Below are 25275 nucleotides of genomic sequence, written 5' to 3' on the forward strand. Positions count from 1 at the left end.
TTTCGTGGGGGGTAATTCGTGAGGCAGGGCAACCGGGAACACGCGTTTCGGACGTCAAAAACTTGCACTCGCGTGCGTGGTTCGCTATGAAGTCAGATCACGTAGCCACTCGGAGGTAATTGTCCTCAGAGTCCTTTCCAGTCCTTCGTCGAGTCCTTTCAGTCCATCGTTACGTCGCCAACGAAGACTTTCGAGAACATAATATACCCAACCTCTGTCGTAGACCTTTGGCCGTCCCTTAGACCCGTCTCTGGACGAAAGAAAGTCGTTGACGGAGCCAACGCGTCGCACGTATCCTGCAAAATGGCATTCGCTTTTCATACACATGCATGTGGGGTATTTCACGTCAAATGGGCCACTTTTGACGAGATATTTTGGGACCGGGTAAAAATTTTTCGACGACTTAAGGGTCTCAGACGAAAAGGTAACCCATCGAAATTTTGTCGATTTTGTGTCGATAGAAAATGATTTATTTTATATGCTATTCTTAAATATTTTGACCTCAGGAATCCGAATCTGGAAGAAAAATTGATCTATCTCTAAAATTGACCGAGTTATCGCCAATTTTCAGCTTTTCGGGGTCAAAAATAAAAAATTTATTTTTTAGTCTATCTTGATGTAATTTGAGCTCAGGAATCTAAATCCGAAAGAAAAATTGATCTATCTCTAAAATTGATCGAGTTATCGCTATTTTTAGGCATTTTTTGGCATAAATTTGAGGATATCTCGAAGGGAAAAAATCGTAGCTCAATTTGGACGACGGATTCGTGTTTCTGAGGTCAAAATACATAAGAAAAGTGCCATACGATCAATTTTAAAAAATAAAAAATTTTGGCCAAAATTTGAGATTTTTCCAAGGGGTACCCCTTACGATTTTTTCAAATTTTGACCAAAAATTTTTATTTTTTTAAATTGATCGTATGGCACTTTTCTTACGTATTTTGACCTCAGGAACACGTATCCGTTGTCCAAATTGAGCTACGATTTTTTCCCTTCGAGATATCCTCGAATTCGTACCAAAAAATGCGAAAAAATGGGGATAACTCGGTCATTTCTGCAGTTAGATCAATTTTTCTTTCGGATTCCAATTCCTGAGCTCAAATCACATTAAGATAGACTAAAAAATTGATTTTTTATTTTTGACCCCGAAAAGCTGTAAATTGGCGATAACTCGGTCAATTTTAAAGATAGATCAATTTTTCTTCCAGATTCGGATTCCTGAGGTCAAAATACATAAGAAAAGTGTTATGCAATCAATTTTAAAAATACTTGATTCTTGGCCCAAAAATCTCTTGATATTTTGTCGATTTTGGGTAAAAAAAAGAATATTCCATTTTATATGCTATTCTTATGTATTTAGAATTAAAATAAATAAAAATTAAAAAAGTTATCGCTAATTTATCGATTCAAGAAGTGAGAAATCAAGGATATCTCGATGGTTATAATTGAGGCATTCAATATCGACTCGTCTAGGAGAAGAATAGAGAAAAAAATAACCAAAGTCCCGATAGCTTCGAGGTTCGATTGCCTAAGAATACACCTCTTGGCGTAGAGAAAGAAGAATGTAAAAATTCACAGTCGAATTGGCGTGGAACGTGTGAAAGCTATGCATGAATTCGCAGGTACGTACAACACCCACGTGTACAGCTGCGTCAGGTATCCTATAGGAGGCTGTACGCCAAGTACCTCCTTACTCAACCATGCTCGAGTGCATTTTCCGTTTCACGGTTTCCTACAGCCGTTTAATCACCGGCATTTCTCGCTTCTACAATCTACGTGTATGCATCACTTAAACCCACATACATACCAACCTACTACGTCCGCATATCGTACATAGTACATATGTATTATGTGCACAGGTACGCGCATTGCGCGGACTCTATCAACTGAGAGAGAATTTTTCATTCTTGATTCTATCTACGTGCGACTGATAAATGGGTTATAACTCTCATAGGATCTCGTTAATACCCCCGTTATCGAGCCTCGATTGCGTACAAAAATGAACCGGACCACACCGAGGCTTCGCTGTGACAGCAGCGCAAAATCGGTGTTGGATGACCCGTCAATTTCTCAATGTCTCTCACGACGAAATTACAGCAAACTCGAAATTGCTCTTGATATGCAACAGAGGAAGAACATTGTTTTTTCAAAGGAAAAAAGGAAAGGACGGAATAAAAAAGTAAATAGGGTCGAATCGTGGGCAAGCTTGTTCAGGTGAAACGAGGCGACCTTTTTAAACGCGGAAGGAAGATAAGATCATTACGCATTCATGAAGATTATATGCAGTGGAGGCACGTCTCTGGTAGGAAATTGGAACGAGATTGTTCTTATCATCGTGAATCACGTATCTAACTGATATTACAATCCACTGCTCCGGTGAAGCGATAGCCGCAGCGAATTCCCGCGATTCTTTCCCAATTTTTTTTCCAAACATTTGCGATCGCTCGCGATGAATAGCATCGCGTAATTGAATATCAGTTTTATTACTCTGAAATTTACTCTTCGTTATCGCCGGATGTGTGTAGATATTCATTGTTTGCATCGGGCACGTATGTATATGGGGCGTACGTCGGAGATGAGAAAAAGCAGAACCGGTAATGGGGGTAAACAAGAAAATGATAAATAAAAGAGAAATTAAATGGAAAAAAAATGCGAAAAACAGGTACTAAATTGTGAATCCAATTTCAAAGAGTATTAAAAAACTCACTCAGTTCGTTTGGCAGGGACCTTTCTTTTGATGTCAGAGGACTCGAAATGGCATTAGCGAAGACATTGCTACATACAGACAGGTAAGAAGGCCGTCACGACGCAGCGGGGTCGTTGCTTTTATACACGACAAAATTATGCCTCGGAGAAAACGTGAATTTTCCACGAGTCTTTCCGCTACCCTTGGGCTACGGGAGGTTCGCTTCGGAGAGATATGACAGATTCGCGAGGTGGCGTAAGATTTGCGAAACGGTTGAAATTTCGCCCGAGCTACGTGGGCTCTCGGGACGGGGTAGCGCGACGGGGTGGTACGTATACGCCGGGTGTATACGCGCGGATCTTCACTTTTGACGAGGGGTCCTCGCGATAGTCGTTGAGCGAGCGGGTATCCGCGTGAGATCAACCAGAATGCGAGAAGTGTATAGAATATATACGTAAAGAAGAGAAAATACGTCTGTTATCGAAGATGACGTCTCCTCTTATAAGAATGAAAAACGAATATGCGTACATCCCTAATATCTATATTTATAAAGAGCGTGTATCTCCCGTTCCAGGGAGCGACGAGGAGTTTCCACGTTTCCAACAGAACGCCAGGTTTTTCTCGAAAACGAATGTAGATGACAGGTTGTTTGCACGCTTTGCACCTGATTTACTTCTCGATTCTAACGTTCGCTTCGCAACCATCAATTCGTATATCTTTTTTCTTTATACCCACGCACTTCCGTGCGATCTGTAACAGAGAGGATAAATGCAATAAATATGTTTACCCCGAAGTTGGAGGTCGCCTTGAGCGAGCACCCAAATTAAACCTTTTTCAAACAATGTACATCCTCCGACCTCTCCACGCATCCTTCTACGGTCTGATCAAATATTTGCAACTCCGTAAAAGAGGGTGTACGTACATAAACGTTGACTCCTCCACTTCTCCTCTCTCGGGATGGGTTACTTCTATTTATGGATTACATCGTGCGCGTGCAATATGCATAATACAGGGAACACGTATTGCCTTATAAAAAATTTAAAGTCTCGCGCTGTCAATGGGCGATTGACGTGGAGAACGAATGCCGTCCTTGTTTCCATTCGCGAAGCAATATTTCAATAATACATTTCGTCCGCCTCGAATTCTGTGGCTGAGATTGCGGTAATGAGACAAGAATCGTATCGCGATTAGCGAAATGATTGATAAAAAAAATTGGTGGTTTATTTTTAGCGACATACTTGTTGTTTTTATATATATATAAATTTATTGACTTACAGATACCAGACACACACACACACACACACACACACACTCGGTTATATTACGTACGTGGCACGTGACAAACACTTTGTTCGACGAGAGTAATTCGCACGTTTATAAACGACCGACGGGTTTACTCGTGTGAATAATTAATCCCCCGATAAATTCTTTAGCTAAGGAGTTTTATGGACTACGATTTCAGCGGAATATACGGTCGGGCGTTGGAGTAGAATGGATGGGAAAAAAGTGGAAGACCGATTACGGGTCTGGTCTAATTTTAAAGCCGATCCGATTCACTCCCGCTCGGAAGTAACAATAAAAACCCGGTGTTGATCTTGTTTCTAGTTCAACACGAATCGAAAGCCGATCGCGACAATCGTTTGCATTCGGTGATTAAATTAGATAACGGCGGAACGTTTTTCCGCATTTTCAACCGCGATCGATTTTTGCACTTTCTTCGATTTTTCCGCGTTGAACAGCCCTTCGATTTCTTGCAAAGTTTTGTCCTTCGTTTCCGGCAGATAAACAAACAGGATTATCGTACCGACCAGCGATACTATTCCGTAGAAACTGAACGTCCACGAGGGTCCGAGATCCTCGAGCATCCCCGGAGCGGTCTTCACGACGACGAAGAAGCAGATGAAACAGAAACCCGACGTAAGTCCGGAACCGATGCCGCGCGAACGAGAGGGAAAAAGTTCGCCGCACAGCAGCCAGGGCAGAGGTACGAGTCCGATGGAAACGATGCAGGTATAAATATATATGAAAGAGACGGATAGCCAAGGCTTGCCGAAGTCGACGACCAAGAAAATGCTCAGCAAAATCAAACTGAGCGCGGTCCCGATCCCCGAGACAACGGTGAGTAATCTGCGCGTGTAATTTCTGGTCATCCAGCAGGCTATCACGCTGAATATCACTCTTATCACGTCGAGCACCAGAGTCGCCGTGTAGGCGTTCGCCGGACCGGCGACCTCGTCGAGCATGTTGACGCTGTAAAAAGCGACCGCGTTCACGCCGGAGAATTGGGTGGTTAGAAAATAAATGTTCAGTATCAAAAGGGGTTTCAAAAAGCCTCGGGACGTCAAGGTGGCTCTCCAGCCGGGCTGGTCCGCCGAATGATTTTTGGCATCGGTCTCGGCCGGGTTCGCGTCGGGTGATTTTTCGACTCCCCTACCGGCGTCCGAGGCAGCGTTGTTACCACCGCCGGTCTTGAGAGCTTCGAATTCCTCCTCGCAATACTCTCCCCTGAGGTAAAGCCAGACCTTACGCGCCTCAAAGGACCTGTTTCTCTTTATCAACCACGTAGGGGTCTCGGGGGCAATGGCGCACAAAATGAAACAAATAGCCGGAGATAGTCCGCAGAGCACGGCGGACAGACGCCAGTGTACCCAGGTGCTACATAAATGCGACAACAAAATTCCAATTGCGATAGCGAGGCTTATACCCGCCAGTAAAATACCTCGAAGACGTGGCTCGCTCGTTTCGGCTATTAAGACCGGTCCCAACGGCCCGTTGATCCCGCTGCACAATCCGTTGATGAGTCTGCCGATTATCAGCCACACCACGCTCGGTGCGAAGGCGACTATCAGCCAAGCGGCGAAGTACACCGGGCTCATCGCGAGGAAGGTAGTTTTACGCCCGAATCTGTCCATCATAGCGCCCGCGAGCCAACATCCCGGCGCCATCAGGAGAGCTCCCGACGCTCCGATCCAAGACTCTTCGCTGGTGCTGCTGATGTGGAGTTCTTCCATGTTGAAGTGGTCTATCAGGTGGGTGGACGTAGTTGCGTTTGCATCGGTCGAGTTTGCCAGCTGAAGTTGCGGCAGAAGAGTTGCACTGAAACCGGAAGTCATGCCGGCTGAAATTGTGCTGATTATCGGGCCTAAGGCTGTCATGGTTTGTCGCAGAAGATATTTAGTCGCTGAGCTCTTGGCGGGTCGACTGTTCGGGGGTTCCGGGCTCCCGTCCGTACGTAACTTTGGCAACATGACCTCTCTCGTCTCCATGATAATGGGTGTGCGTCTTCGCGGATTAAAATTCTAGGATCCGGCTGAAATTGATAAAGCAACGTCGAAATTTCAGCTGATATGATACATCCAGAGTGATTATCGAACTGTGCAAGTCAAAGATGCTGGGAGATAAGCGAGTCTTATGAAACGTTGATTGTACGAAGAGCCGATTAATTACCCCGCAGCGATAACCGCATCGCTTTGCGTCAAGTTTATTACTAACAACAAACCAAGTTCACGAACAACTTTTCACCTCGGAGATAATTAAGGTGAGGTGATAACGAGCAGTTTTGGCTTTCGGAAAATTCTATTTGCCGCTAGTTTTCGTATAAAATGCTCTCAACTGGGTGACGTGAAGAAGAGAAAAAGATGAAGGAAAAAAAAGGCTGAATGATCGGTGATATTCTTATTTGCTCGATGTGCTAATGTTTCGTCTTAATCTCGTCAAGTCGTAGATAAATATTTGATCTGTAATATCTGGTACAGATACAGCGGTTGAAGAATGCAGACGTAGCTGCTCGAATCTCACGGTGTTAACTTTTTTTTCAACACGGATGCCAACTTTTTTCCAGGTGGCGATCGACAGATAGGTACGATTTTATCAACGAAATCGGCACACATTCGACACGACCTTATCAATCGAGTGTAATGATGATGTAGTTAATGGGTTGAGTAAATAGTTGTCGGTATCATCTGTGCGACACAAACAGAGCGAAAAACGAATATGTTAAAGTCCAACAAATCCTACGAAATCGTTACGTTAACATACTTCCCCCGAGTCACGTGAGTCGAGTGAACGAGTCAACCACTTAGTTTGAAAGCGCGTAAATATGTTATGAAGAAGATTTGGAGCGTGATGAAAAAAAGTAAGACAAATGAAAATGAATTAGGATTGATGGTGAACGACTAGATACTGTACGACACATTCGCTGGAAGATACAGCTGGAAGTAAAATAAATTAACCGCGGTAGCTACGTGCAGTACTTATGAAGTAATTAAGCAAGCAGCTCGCCATGTCACGGCCACATTATCGTTCCGTTGTCACGCCATGTGAACGGATCTCGATTTTCTCCCACAAAATTTATGAACGTTGACATATTTAGATACATAAAAATTTTCACTATTTGCTGATCTTGAAATTTTCAACCGGAATCCGCTTTCATATGAAAACGAGGCACCGCAACGCGAGTTCCGTGCAACAAAGTGATGCAAGCAATGCACCAGACATGGCTGACAATGAGCGTTTCGAGACAAAGAAGCTGTTATAATCACCAGGGAATCACTCACTTGTCTAATGACACGAAGATAACGAGACTGCAGTGAAAGTAATTCAGCGTGTTTGCACTGTTCCGAAACTATTGCAACTTGACTGGCAGTAAAGCAGCACGTGCTCACTGACGTATCACGGAATACAATTCACGATACGACCACTAAACCATCGACGACGTACGCCGTTCGTTGAATCGTGACGAGTGATGAGAGTCAATTATCATAACGAGTTGTATGGTATAGTGGCGTAATTCGAGAATGGCGAAACTTTTCTCCCTCAATGTAATGTATGTACAAACGTTGCCAAGATGGCGACTCCGACGAGCGCTAGTTCGTCTTCGGAGACGCACCGTAATTATGTGACAACACGATTTTTTCGCACGAGGAAAAAAAAAAAAAAAAAAAAAGAAACATCCCACTTCAACGTTGGAAAATGTTGTTAACTGATAGCCATTATCTCCGCCACTGATGAACGGGCATCCATCGCTGCTGATGCGATGAACAGAAATAATGTAAGTTAACACCGAGATATCAAAGGTCGAGTCGATTCGCAGCCTCTAGTTCCGATTCGACAAATCCTACGGTACGTAGAGGAGTCGGTGAATTATTTTCTCGCTCCTGCAAAAATCTCCAGTTTTTTAACGAAGGTCCGTAAGTTCGTTCTCGCGGACATCAAAACTAGTACCGACCTCGAATTCGAAATAACGAATTCCGTCGTTCTCCCTTGAAATTTTTCAATTTTTTCTCTTCGATATTATGTCACGCCCGAGTAGAATTGATTACGAAACAGGGATCAGAGATTGAACGTGTGTGGTCCACTTTTTTTTCAAGTGGCGATATCAAATTTTATACGAACTCCCGAACCGATACGACGGATCACCTCGGAGTGCTTTTCGTTCGGCATAATCTGCAGAAATTTATTTCTACCATCTATCTGCATCGGTATTCCTATACGCGATACATCGTAAGCCTCTGAACGTTGACTGATAAGTAAGTCAAAGTATTCGGTTGTTAATCGCAGAGTCTTATGATATTTTTTTCGAAAGACTTCGGCCCACGGATAATATTAATCGTGTTAATTCACGCTGACCGAGACTATAATCCGTTAAGAAATAATAAAATGTTTATTAGAGGTCCCCAGCAGCGCTTTTATATGTATAGGGTTAATCCGGTTATCGGAATGCTATACTCGTACGATGAAAGAGCGAATTTTTTTCCAGATCTCACAATCAGCAGATGGCGAACAGAATGAATTTTTTCTTCATAATTTTTAGATAATCGAATTGTAATGTTAAGATGGATGGTTATAACCCTCCGTTTATATTATCAAATTTTGGTACACCGTCTGTATACTATGAACTCTAAAAGTTCTGAAATACTTGCATAATATCCTTTTTTATGATCCAATCAATTACTTAGCCATGTATTAAAAATAAAAATTGGCTTGTGCTCTGAAAGACCCATAGTACAGACGGAGGGTTGAGGATTCGATGAAACGATCAAACGATCATGTGTTTGAAAGAAAAAGAAAAAAAATGTAGCAGGTACGATTTACGGACAAAGCCTTAAAATATAATACACGTTACACAGATCTGGTTGTCAAGTTACTCACATTTCGAACTCACCCGATTTCGAGGCGATCTGCACGGCTTGTTAATTAAACTAATTCCATTGAAGGTACGAACGCCAGTAACCGAGTACGAAATGCGATTGAGTTTGAATTTGCCTTTTACGAGTAGCTGTCGTTGCGTCTTATCTGTATCATGGTTTTTTCATATATGAGATAACGGTCGCGTGTGTCGTAGGGATAATTTGGACAATAGTCAAGTACAGACATAGTCAGAAGTCTCAGACGCTCCGAATGTTTTACTCGCGACAAAAAATTGAGATATCTTTCGAGGCTTCCAATGAGGCAAACCTTAGCTTTACGCCACTTTTTTGGAGAAAAATTTACGATTATTCCTCGCGAAGTTATTCAAAATTTTGTAAAGAATAACGGTTGTCAGCAAACGCGTTGTGATTCGTTGAGGACGCTGATTGAGATTTCTAAAAAATCAGGGAACATTTTTTGACTCGGTTTTAGTTTCTTCTAATCGGCGTCGTTACCGAATTTCAATGCGTTTTTTGAAAACCGTCATTATTCACAAGAATTCGAATAACTTGACGAGAAATCATCGTAAAAATATTTAAGGAACGCCTCGATAAAGCTGGATTCTTCCTCTTTAAAAAGCTTCTTCGTTTAATCATCTTGGATTTTTTTTGGCAGAGATTTCTTACTTTTTCGTCGCGAGCAAAGAACCCGGATCTTCCGAGACTTCTGGGCAAGTCTGTACAACGGAATAATATAACAACGCGTTGTTCTTATCGAGTGATATACGACGGAGGAGGAGACCAAGGAGTAGAAAAACAATAATATCGATTATTAAATATTTGCTGTGTTATTTGAAAATGCCGAGGAAATTCTTTGTAATTCATGCGGGTGATTTTGATGATGTGTCCGATCTCCTTCGCAACTGCTTATCGCGTCAGTTTCGCCGTTCTCGGTTGCGATGCATCTTCCCCGAATTTTGGTCGTCGCAGTTGACCGAAACGTTCGAAAATAAGACACGAACGAATGAAATCCTTATCTGAGACCAGTGTTATAATTATTTCTTTTGTCTCCCACATTCGGTCGGACTCGGATAATTTTCGATAAAATTTTTGCATTGCCACGCAGCGATATATCGGCATCGAGAAACGAGCGGGTGAATGATAAGGCCGATTCGATCGCGAATAAACGAGAAATTGTAGCTCCGCGTTACACTATGCTACACCGTAGGAAGGGGTATAAATTGTTGTGCAGAAAACACGCGAGATAAGTAGCGCCTGGAATATATATTTCCTCCAGATTCGATAGGATCGCGCTTGAAAAGAGTTGAATCGAGTTGTAAATTGAAAATCCGTATAAATTCAATGCTTCCCGGCAGCGGTCTGTACAACGTAGAAAATTTGGTTCGACATGTCGGAACGAACCGGATACCTACCTACAAAATATTATACATGTTTTCCTCCGTCGTCGTCGTCGTCATTTTATTCAGTTTTTTTTTTTTTTTCTTTCTTTGCAATAAACTTCCTTTTCATTTATTCGTTCATTTTCTGGATTTCTTTAGACGTGAGCACGTCGCCCGATTTCATGCTAAAAGTGCATCAATTTTATCGATGCAGCTAGATGAATGCGTACGAGGAATTTCGCAAAAATTGCCACGGTGAAAAATAATCTCGACGATGAAATCAGTGATGAGAAGATATGTACCGTTTGTTCCGAAGAATGAATCTCATGCGTATAACCATCGTATCGCGTTGTATTCTATACTGCGGTACGACATTAAAATTTATCAAATTTCAGAGCCAAAGTTTCTCTGCGGTATTTTTGGAGGTTGTCAAGATCCCACAAAATTCCATTACACCGTAACGCGTATGAATTTAGACCTGGCATCAAGCTTGAACATCGTCGGAATAGTTTGTCGAACGATTTTCTTTTCGTTGACGTGATACGAAGGAGATGCGGCAAATTACTTCTACAATACTTCTACTTCTAAATTTTTTTTTCGTTCATTCATTTGCTTCACTCGATGCACGAGCGTTTTTTATCCAATTTATTCGTCCTCGCTGACCGAGTTTATTCGGTTCCTTCCGAAAATGGGAAATTAAAAACGATCCCGCGCAGTGATCGCAAGCAATGACTTTCGGAGTTTTTGGTAATAAATGATTTTCATGCAACGCGGGAAAGTGCGCATTGAAATTCCACGTCAATCATAATCCATCGACTGGTGATATTAGCAAGTGATAGTCGACGTTGGGTGTATGCGGTAAAATGTTGGCTGTCAGAATTATATAGACGCAATCTGTGGGTAACACGAAACCGATTTTTGTGTTCGACCCCGGAGAGCAAGAGACGCAGGGAGAGAAGAATCGCAATTTTGAATCTGACTGACAACGAGTAATTTGGGATTCCGGCAGCACATGAAATTCCCCATTCCGTTCTCTTTCTCGATGCGATTTTGCGGTTATTATTTATATAAACGCCAACCGATTTCCCCATACATGCACACCTTTCGAGCGAAGCCACGAGCACGTACGCACCTCTCCTATTGCCCCTGCACCAACTCCACCCCCGGGTGGTTTGAACGAATCAGCCACACGGGCGGAGGTTCAAAATCCTCCTCAAAATTTGTCTCTTTTCCCGCAGACCCCTATCGTGCATATCTATCTATATCTATATCCGTATCCATATCCATAACTAGAGCCGAAGCCAAAGCCACCCACGGGCAACGCTGTTTACGGCGTAAAGCCTCGCCCTGTCTACCGGGTCACGCGGGTGCCGCGCGCGAGAGATTGATATGACATGGTTGATTCAAAAACACGCCGAGAGTGTGGGTGTGCGAAGCGTGGGAGAAAATAAAAAATGGAAATATGGAAAAAAAAAAAAAAGGAGAGGATGGATGAAGGGGGTGTGCCAGAGTTAGTTGTGGATTTGAAAACTCCGGTTATACCGCACTTATATACAGCATGATGTGTATATGAACAGTAGGGTGGGTTGAAAAGAATTTTTATATTTTATTTTCTTAGCATGGTTGCAGAATTTGTGCCTTTATAAAAAAAGAAAATTTTTCAAATGTGGAAAACATTTTTTACTTGATATTTTGAGATAGCCCACTCGTTTTTTGAATGAATAATTAATCAAGTAGGGTACTTCCAGCGAAAAAAAATTTTCCACCTAATGATCACTCGATCGATTGCATGAGTAGATGATTTGGACTTTCAGATTTGGATTTCGGAGCTGATTATACGTGAGATTACTCTTAAAGAAGCAAAAAAAAATTCGATTTCTGAGCAAAAAATCAATCATTATTTGAATTGGGTTTAATATGCTTTTCTTACGTATTTTGACCTCAGAAATCCGAATCTGAAAGAAAAATTGACCTATCTCTGAAATTGACCGAGTTATCGCCAATTTTCAGCTTTTTGGGGTCAAAAATAAAAAATTGATTTTTCAGTCTATCTTATTGTAAATTGAGCTCAGGAATACGAATCTGGAGGAAAAATTGATCTATCTTCAAAAATGATTGAGTTATCCTCATTTTTTCGCATTTTTTGGCATAAATTTGAGGATATCTCGAAGGGAAAAAATCGTAGCTCAATTTGGACAACGGATTCGTGTTCCTGAGGTCAAAATACATAAGAAAAGTGCCATACGATCAATTTTGAAAAATAAAAATTTTTGGTCAAAATTTGAGATTTTTCCAAGGGGTACCCCTTACGATTTTTTCAAATTTTGGCCAAAAATTTTTATTTTTTAAAATTGATCGTATGGCACTTTTCTTATGTATTTTGACCTCAGGAACACGAATCCGTTGTCCAAATTGAGCTACGATTTTTTCCCTGCGAGATATCCTCAAATTTAGGCCAAAAAATGCGAAAAAATGAGGATAACTCGGTCATTTTTGCAGATAGATCAATTTTTCTTTCGGATTCGGATTCCTGATCTCAAATTACATTGAGATAGACCAAAAAATAAATTTTTTATTTCTGACCCCAAAAAGCTGAAAATTGGCGATAACTCGGTCAATTTCATAGATAGATCAATTTTTCTTCCAGATTCGTGTTCCTGAGGTCAAAATACGTAAGAAAAGTGCCATACGATCAATTTTTTTAAATAAAAATTTTTGGCCAAAATTTGAGATTTTTCCAAGGGGTACCCCTTACGATTTTCTCGTAGAGATTCTTATCCCGAAATTGCCTATCGACACTGTCGGCGAGACCGAGTGGGATGGACGTTGATTACCATCGACGAAGTTGTGGCTTCAGAACTTTGCCGAACATTATGATATTTACACCGAAACGAGGGTTCGCCGTGAACTCCTATTGGTCGATACACCGTACGTATCCTCGCAAACGGATAATATCCCGGCTAAAACGGATAATATCCCGAGCGGTTTGTTGTGAGACGTCACCTCTGCTCAGCCCCGAAGGTGACGTCTCACAACAAAGCGCTACGTTGCTGGCTACGCTGACCCCAGCCAAGCTCGGGCTCCCTCGAAGACTGAGAAACTCGAGTAGTATCCCACTTGATTCATTATTCATTCAAAAAACGAGTGGGCTAACTCGAAATATCAAGTAGAAAATTTTCTCCACATTTGAAAAATTTTCTATTTTCATAATGTACAAATTGTGCCCCCATGCTAAGGAGATAGAGAAAAAAATTTCCAACCCACCCTTGTGAACAGGGGGATGAGGTTGGAGCTCTTCTAAATCGAAGTGATACCGAGCCTGCGATGGAAAAAGGGGTGCTGCGAAGCAACGGGGCGGTTACTTGTGTACGAATTGGTTGCGGCGTTTCTTGAAAACGTAGAAAAAAAAGTAAAAAATAAATAAAGAAACGAATTTTCCGTTTGAAAAAAACAATTTCTCGTGCTGATTGAAAATTCCGAATTTGAGGGAGTGATACTGTTTTTTTAAGGGCAATATTTGAATTCTCAAACACTTTCGTATAATGTATTAACCCTCACCATTTTTACATTATGAGAGGAATTGATTTTTTATTAAAATACGGAGGCCCTAAGATATCAGATGAGAAAGGAATCGTTACGTTCTCTTCCGTCAAATATCCGGGCAACTTTTCCGTCTTTTATGTATTATTTCGCAAGACTTCTCTCGTTTCTCACTTCTGCTCAAGCTCCGACTTTTTCACTTTCGTTTTTTTACCGTACCTACCTGGGTACGCACTTTTGTTCCTCTGCTGCGAGCGAGAGGTGAAAATTTTTCATTTCTCTGACTTCGTTTTTCTTTCCTTATTTCACCGATACCTATACAATATCGGTGGCAGACTGACCCGGATATCATCGCTATAGGCGGCAGCCATTCGACCGAATTGGCAGATGATTGTTTTATAGGAAAGGACCGAGGGCGAGGTGAAAGGGAAAGAAAGGACTCGAGGTTCATTTCATGAAATTGTCACCGGGAAAAAATATCTGCGTATAGTAGATCGGAGGGTTCTCGTACGGATCGAAGAGCCAGCGATATATATATATTTATATCCATATACACAGACACGCGAACAGGTCTGTGAAAATCTGACGGATTGATTGAAATTTATCGAAAAGAGATCCCCGGATATTTGTATCTCTGCGGGGGTACGGCAAATCTGAATTTCTCTCTTTTTCTAAATTATTTTGAAAGATTCAAATAAAAAAGCACGTAGAATCCACTACATGAGAATTTTCCTGAGGGTAATTTTGGAATTTCTCGGATGATAATCTCTGAAAGTGCTTTTTCTGATTTTGACGTCATGGAATTCGTCTTGGACAATTTTCTATGAGATCTGTTTCGTTGGTACCATAACGCAATTTGTGAAAGAAATTTTTCGAACTCGGCGACGATTTTTCTGCCCCGAAATCAATAGGATACACATAGGTATGCATCCGAATCGTACATTCAACGTCGTTTGAATGGTGGAGCTGAACGCAGTACGATTGCAAACGAATTTTTCCATGCGAACGCATAATCCGCATAGCAAGAGAATTTATCAATTATAAAACATTCGCAACCCCTGGCGAGGATCCCACGCGGGATATTATCTGGAATAAAAAAAAAAAAAAACAAAACCCGCGTGGTGACGAACGAAACGAAAGTAAGCGCATTACGAATTCAAACCAAAAATGAAATTCGAAGAGACGTGGAAAATATTTTTTTTCAAAAAACGAGGAGAAACCTAAAGCTATTTTTAAACCAGTGTTCTTTTGAAAATTGCAAAAACTAATCCTGGCCCATGAGGGGATCGAACCCGCGACCTTCGCGTTATTAGCACGACGCTCTAACCAACTGAGCTAATGGGCCGGTGAAAGAAAAGTCCAGAAACGACAACTTCTTTCACTGATCATCTGGCAAAATTTTTGATAACAGAGATGTGACCACGATTAGACACAGTGTGATGTAATAAAAAAAATGTATATGATGGAGTATCTCATTTACGATTGGCAAAATCGGTTTCCATTTCTTAAGGGTTGACGATTATCAGAAATTTGATATAAAATTGTTATACTGACCACTATGATTTCTTGTAAAACATAATGATTACCTAACGTTCGTTAATTAAAATCTCTGCGATAGTTTCCACTACCCAGCTATTATTATTTATCCACGCAGCGCATATTAAAATATGTATATGATCACGAGTAAATAAAGGGAGTGAAAAAGGGGTGTGAAAACGCGTATAAAAACTCGGCTGTGTATTCAGTCGGTACTGAATACAACATCAGGGTGACATAGCGTTCCTCGCATTATGTATAACGAGCAAAAAATTCGTTGGGCGAGGTGTTTAACTTTTCCCAATTCCCGACAAAAAGCATCAGCATGCAAAATGGAAAGGGAGAAAGAAGATTGAAGGGTGCGCATACAGAACTGAAGGGTCTACGAAACGACGTTCGCTAACTATTGGAAATATGAGTTTACCCACGTTCGCAAAGGTACTATGAAAACTCCCTTTCGAGGACTCTGTCGCGATCGCCCGAATTTCAATCAAAAAAAAAAAAAAACTTTCTCAATATCAATGACACACAATGATTGAAAATTTTTCAATAGTCGAGAGAAACAAGAAACGAAAGAGATGAAAATTTTGAATTGGTATACCAGCGGTGTTCCCTAATTCATTCAATCCTTTCAAATTTTCAAAACCTACCATCGTGTAAAGCAGTTCGTTAGAATATCGTGAAAATAATTTGGATAATTACTTACCGTTCGGGTGCAAATTATCCCTGCTGCCCGTCTTTGAAGTGCTGAATATAATTGTACCGTCTTATGGTCCACGACATTTTGGTTCTCATAATAAGTTTCGTCACCGGGAATTTTTTTTCCCCGCAAACGATGAGTTTCTTTTTCTTGTTTTTTGGTTTTTTTTTCGAATTGAATTGAATTGAATTGAATTATACGTGCGCTGCAGAGACTTACCTGAAACAGAAAATGAGAGAAAAAAAGTTAATTTTACAGTATAACGACGTAAAAAATGGATTCGAATTATTTCCTAAAATTGTTCACGATTAGATGATCATTTTCAGCTCATTATATAATTTTCCAAGATGCAATGTAGCATATAAAAAAGGGGTCTGCGGGAAACGTGGTAACCTAATGTTATAATAGAGCTACTCAAAGATAGTGTGTCTCACGTTATTAAAAAGCTTTGTCGTGAGTTTCAGAGAGTAAATTGTTGTAACGTTCTCGGCTCCATCGAACTGGCCTTATGGCAATAAACGTCAGACAGAGTTTTCAGGTTTTTTCATGAATTTTAGAAAATTAAGAAACCGAGGGGGTACGAGAAGGGGCTGCTACGTTCCGTTAGTGAGAGAGAAAATTGACCCAGCTACATTTTGAAGGGGCCAAAGAAAAATAAGAGAGAGGAGAAGAAACGGAAAAACAACCAAAAAAACAACATGAAAAAGCAAAAAGAATCGCGCGTAGCGGAGTTCAGAATTAATTAGCCTCTCACGCAGGAAAATTGCAATCCACCTTGCGATACTTTGACGGAGAAGATTTCTCATTTTTTTCATCTTCGAGTTCGACGAAATAAAGAAATTTTCGTTAAAAAATTCAGTTTTGTTCCTTCTGCTTTTATTCTTTTTTTCCCTTCACTCCGGCCCTGCCCGGTTATTTTTATGTACTGAAATCCGGGAACATCAGAGGGCGGGGAGAAAACTTTATTATTCCTGAGAATCTCGTTGGCATCGACGCAATGTGAACGAACGAATGAATTTCGAGGATCATGCTTTTAGTTTCGATATCCCCTAGAAGCACAATTATAGGCTTCTTTCATCAGGTAAGGGGTAAAAAAAATTATAGAATAAGAAACAGGAAGCGAAGCACCCAAAACATGATTTTATCAGACCGCTCTCTGTGCAGTCGAACTTGATTCATCGACGAGCTTGGCGTAATACAGTAATTTTTTTAGCTCCTGCATCGCGTGCCTCCGAGCTGTAACTCAGATTCAGAAAATATTGTGCTATCCCAAATCCATAGTTTATTATTACAGTTTATTACAGGAATACACGTCGCGTTTTTCCATTTTTTTTTTTCCTTTCTCCTTTTTCCCCTCTTTCTTTTCGTGTCTGGTATAATGAGGTGTACGTGTACGTTGAGTTAAATTCAATTGAGAAAATTAGGTCATACCTTACGTCATGTCTTATCGTGCAACAAAATTTTCTCTACTTTTTGGCAATGACAGTAATGATAATTATAATAAAGGCGATGATAAGAACAATAAGAACAACAAAAATAATAACGACGACGAAGATTCAAAGGAACAATGGTGGTTAGTTTGTTTTACGGCGAGGTGATATTCGTGACGGTAAATGTCGTCGACCTACGCAGCTGGTTTGAAATATATTTCCCATCTGTTCACTAACAGAAGTAGCAGCGCATTACGTTTTAAGGCCTGAGGCACGCGAGCTGCTGGAGAAATAAGAAACAAGTAGAAGCAGCAGCAGCAGCAGCAGCGGCTCCAGAAGGAGAACTTAGCCTTTCTTTAACCCACCCTGGGGAAACCGGAAGTATTTTCGAGTTCAGTTTGCGGGACCGCATCGTTTCTCTTTTTCATTATCCTCCTCAGCTATCTAATTATTTCTATTTTCTTATTTTCCATTTTACTTTTTTCAAATACACAGGTTACGTTATTTTTCATAAGATGTGCAAGGTGACTGAGCGATGCACATGCACAAAAAAAAAAAAACGAAATAGAGGTGTATGAATGAAAGAGAAGAACAAGATGTTGACAAGGGGGGGGGAAACTTAATTCAATGGAGAGGTCGAATTTTCGCAAATTTAGTTATAACGAAAATTTCGCTATGTACTCCGATAAGGGACTCGACGTTCTTCAATCAAACGCTGAATATTCTGAAGGCTTGAAATTTCATTTTGTAAAATTTTGAGTTGCATAACAGAGCCTGTAATAAACGTAAGGGAAAATGAAACGACGTAGTTGCGCAACGACAACGCAGCTACTTTGACGTTGTAATAATTATACGTTAATTATACAATTCCGAGGAATCCTTGATCAACAGCAGGCTCTGTGATATCGCGATATTCATTATACGTTAGGCGAGCGGAATTAAATTGTTGTTTTCGATTATGAAACGTGTTTCAATCCCGTCTAATATCCAATGTCTAACGGAAGGTTTCGGTAAAACTGTAGATTCAAAGGAGGAAAAAATACCCACGAGCATTTTTGTTCTTGTAAAAGGGCTGGGAGAAGCTGCATGGGTAAAGGACTCCTCGTAATCCTGCCGTAACCGGTGGATGAAAAAGTTTATAATTCGATAGGAACGCTCAATAAACCGTCTATAAATGAATAAATGAATCATGTGATTTAATTGAAGGATTCTTGGTCGAAAAATGAAAAAAAAATAATCCTCCCCGGCGGGGAATCGAACCCCGGTCTCCCGCGTGACAGGCGGGGATACTGACCACTATACTACCGAGGACTTGTAACACAGTCTGCATCATTCAGCATACGAACGTGATGCCATTCATTGAATGCGTAACCACACCTGCATTTACACCTGTCAAAACAAAGATATCGTAGTCCGAAATGAACAACACATCGTACTATGCAATGCATTCGGTATTCGGTGAACTCGATCAGTCTCCGACCGTCGATCGATTTTTATTCCGCAACTTTAATAATTCTCGTTTTTTAACATGAATTTTTACGTGGCACATATTTTAAGAATGTAGATAAAAAAAATCTTCTTGCTTTTGATTACTTGAAAACGAATCTGACGGCTGATGATTTCTTTTTCTCAGCTCATACTGCGAGGAAATGAGAATGAAGCGTTCGTACCGCATGTATTTTCTCTACGCTTGGATAATTAACTTTTGAGAGGAACAATAATTCTTGTACACGATGTAACGCCCCGCGATATGAGCTACGCGATGTTTTACAATTAGACGTCCTGGACGAGGCGCCGTTTCAAGACACAACGTATATATCTGTACGTGAACAGGTATATCGGTAGACCTCAGGCCCGATTCAACCGAAAAAGTGAATTTATTGAGCGGTCGGGCCTCCGAAGCCCTCGGAATAATCTTCTGGGATTTTAGAGAGTTTCGGGTGAGGCGAAGCCGAAGTATAGAGAGAGCAACGACGCATCGTCGAGGTTATTGAGTCATTAAATTGCGATTACCCGTATAACGTTATATTGGCTGGGTGACACACGGCTCAAAGTTATCCCTAAGCGGCGCCTATAAAATTTTTCCCCTACCCCCCCCGACGACGACGTTTCATTTTATTCATTCCTCAGTTCGGTTCATTCTTCCAAAGAAATGTTTGCATATTTTTTCGATTTTTGTTTCGCTACGGACACGGCGTCGTCTCTCTGTGTAATTTCGAGAAGAATTATATCGCTCTGCGAGAGAGAATACGGTGTTCGTTAGCCATTAATAATTTGCACGTGGGAAGAGAGGAGAGACGAGATTTGTGGAGCATCAACATCATCGGGAGAATACTGTAGGTACGGTTGAGGACAGGGTGAAAGCGCGGCGTTACACACGCCTGGTGTAAAATCCGAAACAGCTGAAACCGTGCGAGTCCCTTAAATCATTTTCATTACGGATGAGCTCTCGTGGAAATAAATTCTCCTCTTTGTCCTTATAGAATTTAACGTCCTACGACCCACGGCTTAGGCCGTAATAAACCTCTTCGCCTATTTTCCGGAGCGAAAATGAAATAACGGCTGCACCGGCGGATATAACGCACCGAGGGACCGTTCTTTGTTAAGTTTAATCTCATTCATTTTTACATTCATTTATTCATTTCTCCGATCGTTATTTCAATTCGTTTATTTGCGCACCGTCGTCATTGTTGGATGAAACGTCATTTTCAATTTTCCGAATTGTCAATTAAATAATAAAAATCACGCTCGATTAATTAATCAAATGGCAAAGATGGACTTGGCTCTTATAAAATTAAGTGAGCGTATAACCGACTTGATTCAAGTTGGTAAAAGTTTCGTCGCTTCGTCGGTATATCGAGGAGATAGAATTTCTTCTCTATTCGAAAGAATTTCATTATAAAATCGAGCGAGAAACAGAAGATGTGAACAAGAAAAAAAAAATTACATTCGTAATTCATTTGCAAGTACGTCTGAAGAGGAAAAAAGTTAAAAAGAGAAAAAACGTTCAGATGGTTGTACAGATATGCGCATTTATCAAATTTAGAATAATAAGTACATACAGGTGTAATCATTGATTGATCCCCTGAGACTGACAGCGGCAACGATGACGTGAGATAAATGTGGTTGCACGTGGTAGTTAATTTGGTATTAGCTTTAATCCATAACACACCGACTACTGGTAGTCGCCGTATACCTTCATCTGATACGCTATCTGCCTACAGCGTACGTAAATACATCACTCGATTATGGACATTTTATACGCGCTACGCGACGTCACAATAACGATTAGAATCACGAGATATATATATATAATACCAACTACTCACCTCGCTTATGTAATTCATGTTATATGTATTTCATTTACTTTGTGCAGCGAGTCGAAAAATCTTACACTCCTCAACCACGCCGCGGTGATAAGCCTCACGATTCGAATTGAAAATTTTTAGATCCGATCTTCGACTCCGTATTCGTAAGGATAATATAGTCCAGGCTTGCAATGGTGCAGGGTAAGGTCGATCCGGTTGCAACGGCCGTTGCATTGGGTCACCGCGAACGGTATTTTTGCGGTCTAAAAGTATACGATCACGATTCCCTTCGACGCGGTGCACACCGTTCACCGTATTCACATGCAGGAGGGCACCGCTAGGTGTACGTGTAACATACTCGAGTGGGGTGGGCGCCGCGACGCCGACAAATCCTCCAACGATTCCACGAATATATATGTAGGCGCATACGGGTGTACGTGTATTAAAAAACTGAAAATATTACCCCAAGGGGTAGAGGCGGGCTGCCGGCGTTGTTGCTCCTCCGTGGACAAAGCGGTGATATTTATGAACATTTTATGACAAATTCTTAAATAAAAGTTCGCTTAAGAAAACACCGTCGTAAATTTCTTTCACTAAGTTATATCTGATGTACACATACCGTCCACCCACCCTCGCACGTGGGGCTCTCTGTATGGGTAGCTTTGTAAAAGCACACTCGAAGCTCCGGGCTACGCGCGGTCGCTTCGGGAAATTTTATCCACCTGCGAATATTGTTCGTAAGGGAAAATTCGAAGTTTCACTCGTCGGTAGAGCCTCGTGCTCCTGCAATTTTTGAAAAATGCTCAAACGGCAATCGCGTCAGAGTCGCCGCCGTCGGACGTACCTGTAGATTTCGCACATGGAATCGCTCGTAGCAGGTAAAAGGTGCAATGCGACGTATACCGTGTATACTTAGGAACGTACACCGCTGCATGAACTCGTATATATATATATACGTAACGCTCGCATCTCTGTATAACAGCACGAGCTGGTGAGTTATGCATGGAACGGTCGGCGCGGTTCTATTTTTGAGAACTGCCCTGTACGGAGAGCCCGGGGCAGGCGGCAAGCGCCCCGTAATGTATTCATGGAGTCTCGGCGTATAGGTCTGTAGGTCTGGTACTTAACTGATGGTGCAAAACTTGAAGTTTCTGCGTCCCTACGCCGCGATATACCCATACGAGTAATACTCTCGGTAATGCTACTACACCACCGCCTACTACTACTGCTACACCTTCTCGATCCTATTTCATATATATACACATATGTATTCCGCAAAGTAGTCGGGAGTTTCAGTTCGTCTTCCAGGTGTGATATATTTACTTGACTGGGCAGCCACCTCGTACCTTCCAAAGTCGCATAAGCTCGAGTAAAGGTGCCTTCGTACCGTGGCAACGAATACCTCCTACATACCTGTTAATACTCTGGAACTGCAGCTTACATATTCACCATGCCCAACCTACTCCGCTCGTGTTACGTTTCACCACGAACATGAAACGGAACGCGAGTGGGTCCCTCCACCGATTCACCATTTAGCGGTACGAATTCATAACTCGACACCGGAACGTTCGGTCGAACGATAACTTTCCCCGTCGTCGGATCTAAAAATATTCATCATAATTATAATCGTTTCCCGAATCTAACGCTGTCTTCGGGGTGTTACTGGTGTCGTATTTGTACATGTATATTGCAGGTGCATCGTCGACTCTAACGAATCCCAGCGACCGTACCGCAACGGAAAGGAAGTTGAATCGTAAAAGTTTAATGGTGTTACGGAACGGGGCGAGGAAAATTTCAGTTTCAAACTTCGAAAAGCTATAGTAAAAATATAAAGTACCTACGTGGATGTAATGGGTAGATACATACGTGTACGCGATATAGGTACACGCGGACACGTGACGCACTTTTTTATCGTACCACCGCGGTGTACAAATCGAATGCATTTTATACTGGGTACAATTTTTTTTTATTCTCTCGTTTCCCTTTTATGGAAGTGGACTTGAGATCGTAAAAGAAGATGAAGAATAATGCAGAGATAGCACTCTCTAGATTCTGGAGAAGATCATGTTGTTGGGCGTCGTACGTTCCGATTAGATAAAACGAAATTTAATTGACACATCGGTAGAATTGGACGTGATTAAGTTCTGATGAGGTGTTCCGAGCGATGGTTTGACTGATAAAAAATATTGCAGGTGGGCATCGAAACGGTATCGACGCATCCCGAAGGCCCCGGGGGGATTCGAACCCCCGATCTCCTGTTTACTAGACAGGCGCTTTAACCAACTAAGCCACGGCGCCACATATTCGGACGAATCTTCTGCGAAATTCAGAACACCGGCCGTCTGCTGGATAGAGCTTTTTCGTCTATCGACTAGGTGAAATAGGGATCGCGAGTGAACGCTCAACGTATGAAAAGCTCTTCGATTAATTCATCCAACCGCCGCATTAGCTGCTGCAATTCGATGAGACTCGCAATTGGAAAATAATGAATAAAAAGCATCATGATAAAAAAAAACATGAAAAATAGATTACCTCAACATTATAACGTAGAAAAATACGTTACGTTGGCACGCATTAATGCGCGCATTCTCGTAATTTTGTGCACCGTGAGGTAGAAAATACACCACTGACGGGTGAATAGTTGATGAACTAATAACTATTTTGTAATTATTAAATTGAAGCGCAATATCGATGTAACGTACACTGTCGGCCAAAAGTTTGGGCACAACAGTCAAAATTTCTTGCCGTACTAACGATTAAAATCGAGAGCAAACTTTTTGAAAAAATACGTAACGGGGTAAAAAAAAAAAATCTTAGAGAATTTCTCGAAGAGGGAAAATAAAGGTAGATTTGTCCTCTTAGAAAAGTTGTTCGGGGACTTTGATTGACTTCATTTTTGAGTCCGTTATCCAAGTTTTGGTGCTGCAAAAAATTTCGAGGGGTACACCCAATTTTTCGGCCGGCAATGCCCGATAAATTTTGCACGCTACTTGTACCTGTCGTTTGCGTTTACGTCATAGAGGTGGAATTATTGTTTCATAGATAGGATGTCGTTGGGGCAGTTTGTCAAGAGTTTAAAATGGGTTAATAAGGGATGATGAGCCCAAGTGCCATTCGTTAGCCGACCATTTATCTGGAGATTAAATTAGGAGATGTTGGATTTAGGGGAGCTGCTTCAGCCCTGTATACCAGATCAGTCACTGCCAAGGCAATTTCGATCCCCTCTTAATTTTACTATAATAAATTACGTACTCTGTTAATTCGCCTCGAATTACACGAAGTCTTTTCGCGCATGTAATTTCACCGAAATCGGTCCACCGCTTCCTTCATTTTTTCCATTTTTTAAAAAAAATTTAGATTCAAGATTCGAAAATCAAATCACGAATAAACTGTAATCAAAATCAAAAATGTCAAGGCGAGCCTCGAGAAAATAAGTTTTGTGGGTGCACGTTGACAGAAATTATTTTAGGGGATGAATGAAAAATTTGTCCATGTCTGGAATGTTGACCTACCCCCGTACAGTATTCGTATCCGAGGTCAAGTGCATTAGCCTACTTTTATGGAGTCAAGTAATGCGCGGTCGATCGAGAATAGAAAATCGTTAAAAGTAAACCAAGAAGCGGGTAAAACGACTCTTAATTCCCATTCGGCGGCTTAATGGATCCGACCATTTTCGTTAATGCCGTCAATTTAGCCATAAAATGCTTACCGCCAGCCGCACCACGGTAGAGCCGCGTAATTACGTGGCAGTATCCACCACCCGTTTCAATGGATATTTCAATAAAGCGAAACGCAGCGAGCTAAGGTTTTTCAAAGTTTCTTCGCTGTGTGTTAAAATATATACGTGTGTACGTGAGTGGGTGAATTTCATAAAACATATAAATTTCACCCATGTGTATATACGTGGTGTGGATATAGACATAATCGTTACGCGATATCGTTGGGTCGTGGCGGGTGGTTTTTATTTTGCATTTCTGAATAACGAAAGGTGAAAGATTTTTCCTTGAACTTTTTAGAACTTTGTTTGAACGTGGGGGGGGGGGGGGGGGGGACGTCGGATGTCGGTGGACTTTATTTGAAAGGCAGCCAACCGGGTAGCCATCCACCGAACTGGTTTCTTCGTTATTGCACTTTTAATGAACCTTAAAATATTCACCAGCGATTTCCAAACGATGGAAAACTCCAATAGGCGAACTGGAATTAACTCAATCGCTGACGGAGTCTGCCCTGCCACTTCGCCTCCAAGAAAGAGGATCGAACGGGAGGAAGAAAAAAAATAGGGAAAAGGAAAAGGGAGGCGAGCAACCGAACGAATGACTTCGCACCGATCGATGCTTGGATAAAAAGCGTCATTCGAAAACAGCGGAGAATTCGATAGCTCCGGACCATGCACTCTGCTCTCTCGGAGATCTGCGTCATACTTCCGGTTCCACGAGCTTTTCGAGCTTTTTGCCTGGGTCTTCTTAATCAGGGTAGAAAATTGAGTCGACAATCGACGATGGCTTTGTTCGGGTGTGGGAGTCACATTTCCAGTTTATTTGACTCAA

General features: G+C 41.4%; 2 protein-coding genes, 1 long non-coding RNA gene and 3 other non-coding genes across 8 annotated transcripts in view; 1 reads left to right on the top strand and 5 right to left on the bottom strand.

Moving 5' to 3' along the window:
* Window positions 1-25275, bottom strand: part of LOC105688650 (mannosyl-oligosaccharide 1,2-alpha-mannosidase IA) — a 184124-nt gene that overhangs the window by 98872 nt on the left and 59977 nt on the right. The window lies entirely within an intron of this gene.
* LOC105688651 (facilitated trehalose transporter Tret1-like) lies at window positions 3886-9003 on the bottom strand. 3 transcript variants are annotated; one of them, XM_020853822.2, is made up of 2 exons: window positions 8850-9003; window positions 3886-5996 (listed from the first exon to the last, which is right to left on the bottom strand). In XM_020853822.2, the coding sequence occupies exon 2, from the start codon at window positions 5950-5952 to the stop codon at window positions 4345-4347; it is 1608 nt and encodes a 535-aa protein (XP_020709481.2). In that variant the 5' UTR covers window positions 5953-5996; window positions 8850-9003; the 3' UTR covers window positions 3886-4344. The 3 variants fall into 3 exon arrangements, with proteins under 3 accessions (XP_020709481.2, XP_012260573.2, XP_012260572.2); XM_012405150.2 differs by having other exon boundaries at window positions 8837-8987; XM_012405149.3 differs by lacking the exon at window positions 8850-9003 and adding an exon at window positions 7243-7597.
* Trnai-aau lies at window positions 15026-15099 on the bottom strand. Its single transcript has one exon. It is a non-coding gene; the product is annotated as a tRNA-Ile (tRNA).
* Window positions 18660-18731, bottom strand: Trnad-guc. The gene has a single exon. It is a non-coding gene; the product is annotated as a tRNA-Asp (tRNA).
* LOC125501388 lies at window positions 19569-23805 on the top strand. Its single transcript, XR_007278945.1, has 3 exons — window positions 19569-19760; window positions 19904-20021; window positions 22921-23805. It is a non-coding gene; the product is annotated as an uncharacterized LOC125501388 (long non-coding RNA).
* Trnat-agu lies at window positions 22953-23026 on the bottom strand. The gene has a single exon. It is a non-coding gene; the product is annotated as a tRNA-Thr (tRNA).

The sequence above is a fragment of the Athalia rosae genome, chromosome 6, assembly GCF_917208135.1.
Source record: "Athalia rosae chromosome 6, iyAthRosa1.1, whole genome shotgun sequence".
Taxonomy (NCBI): domain Eukaryota; kingdom Metazoa; phylum Arthropoda; class Insecta; order Hymenoptera; family Athaliidae; genus Athalia; species Athalia rosae.

Excerpts from the sequence above, each read along its gene's own strand:
- LOC105688651 (XM_020853822.2), bottom strand. The coding sequence starts at position 5,952 with ATGGAGACGAGAGAGGTCATGTTGCCAAAGTTACGTACGGACGGGAGC.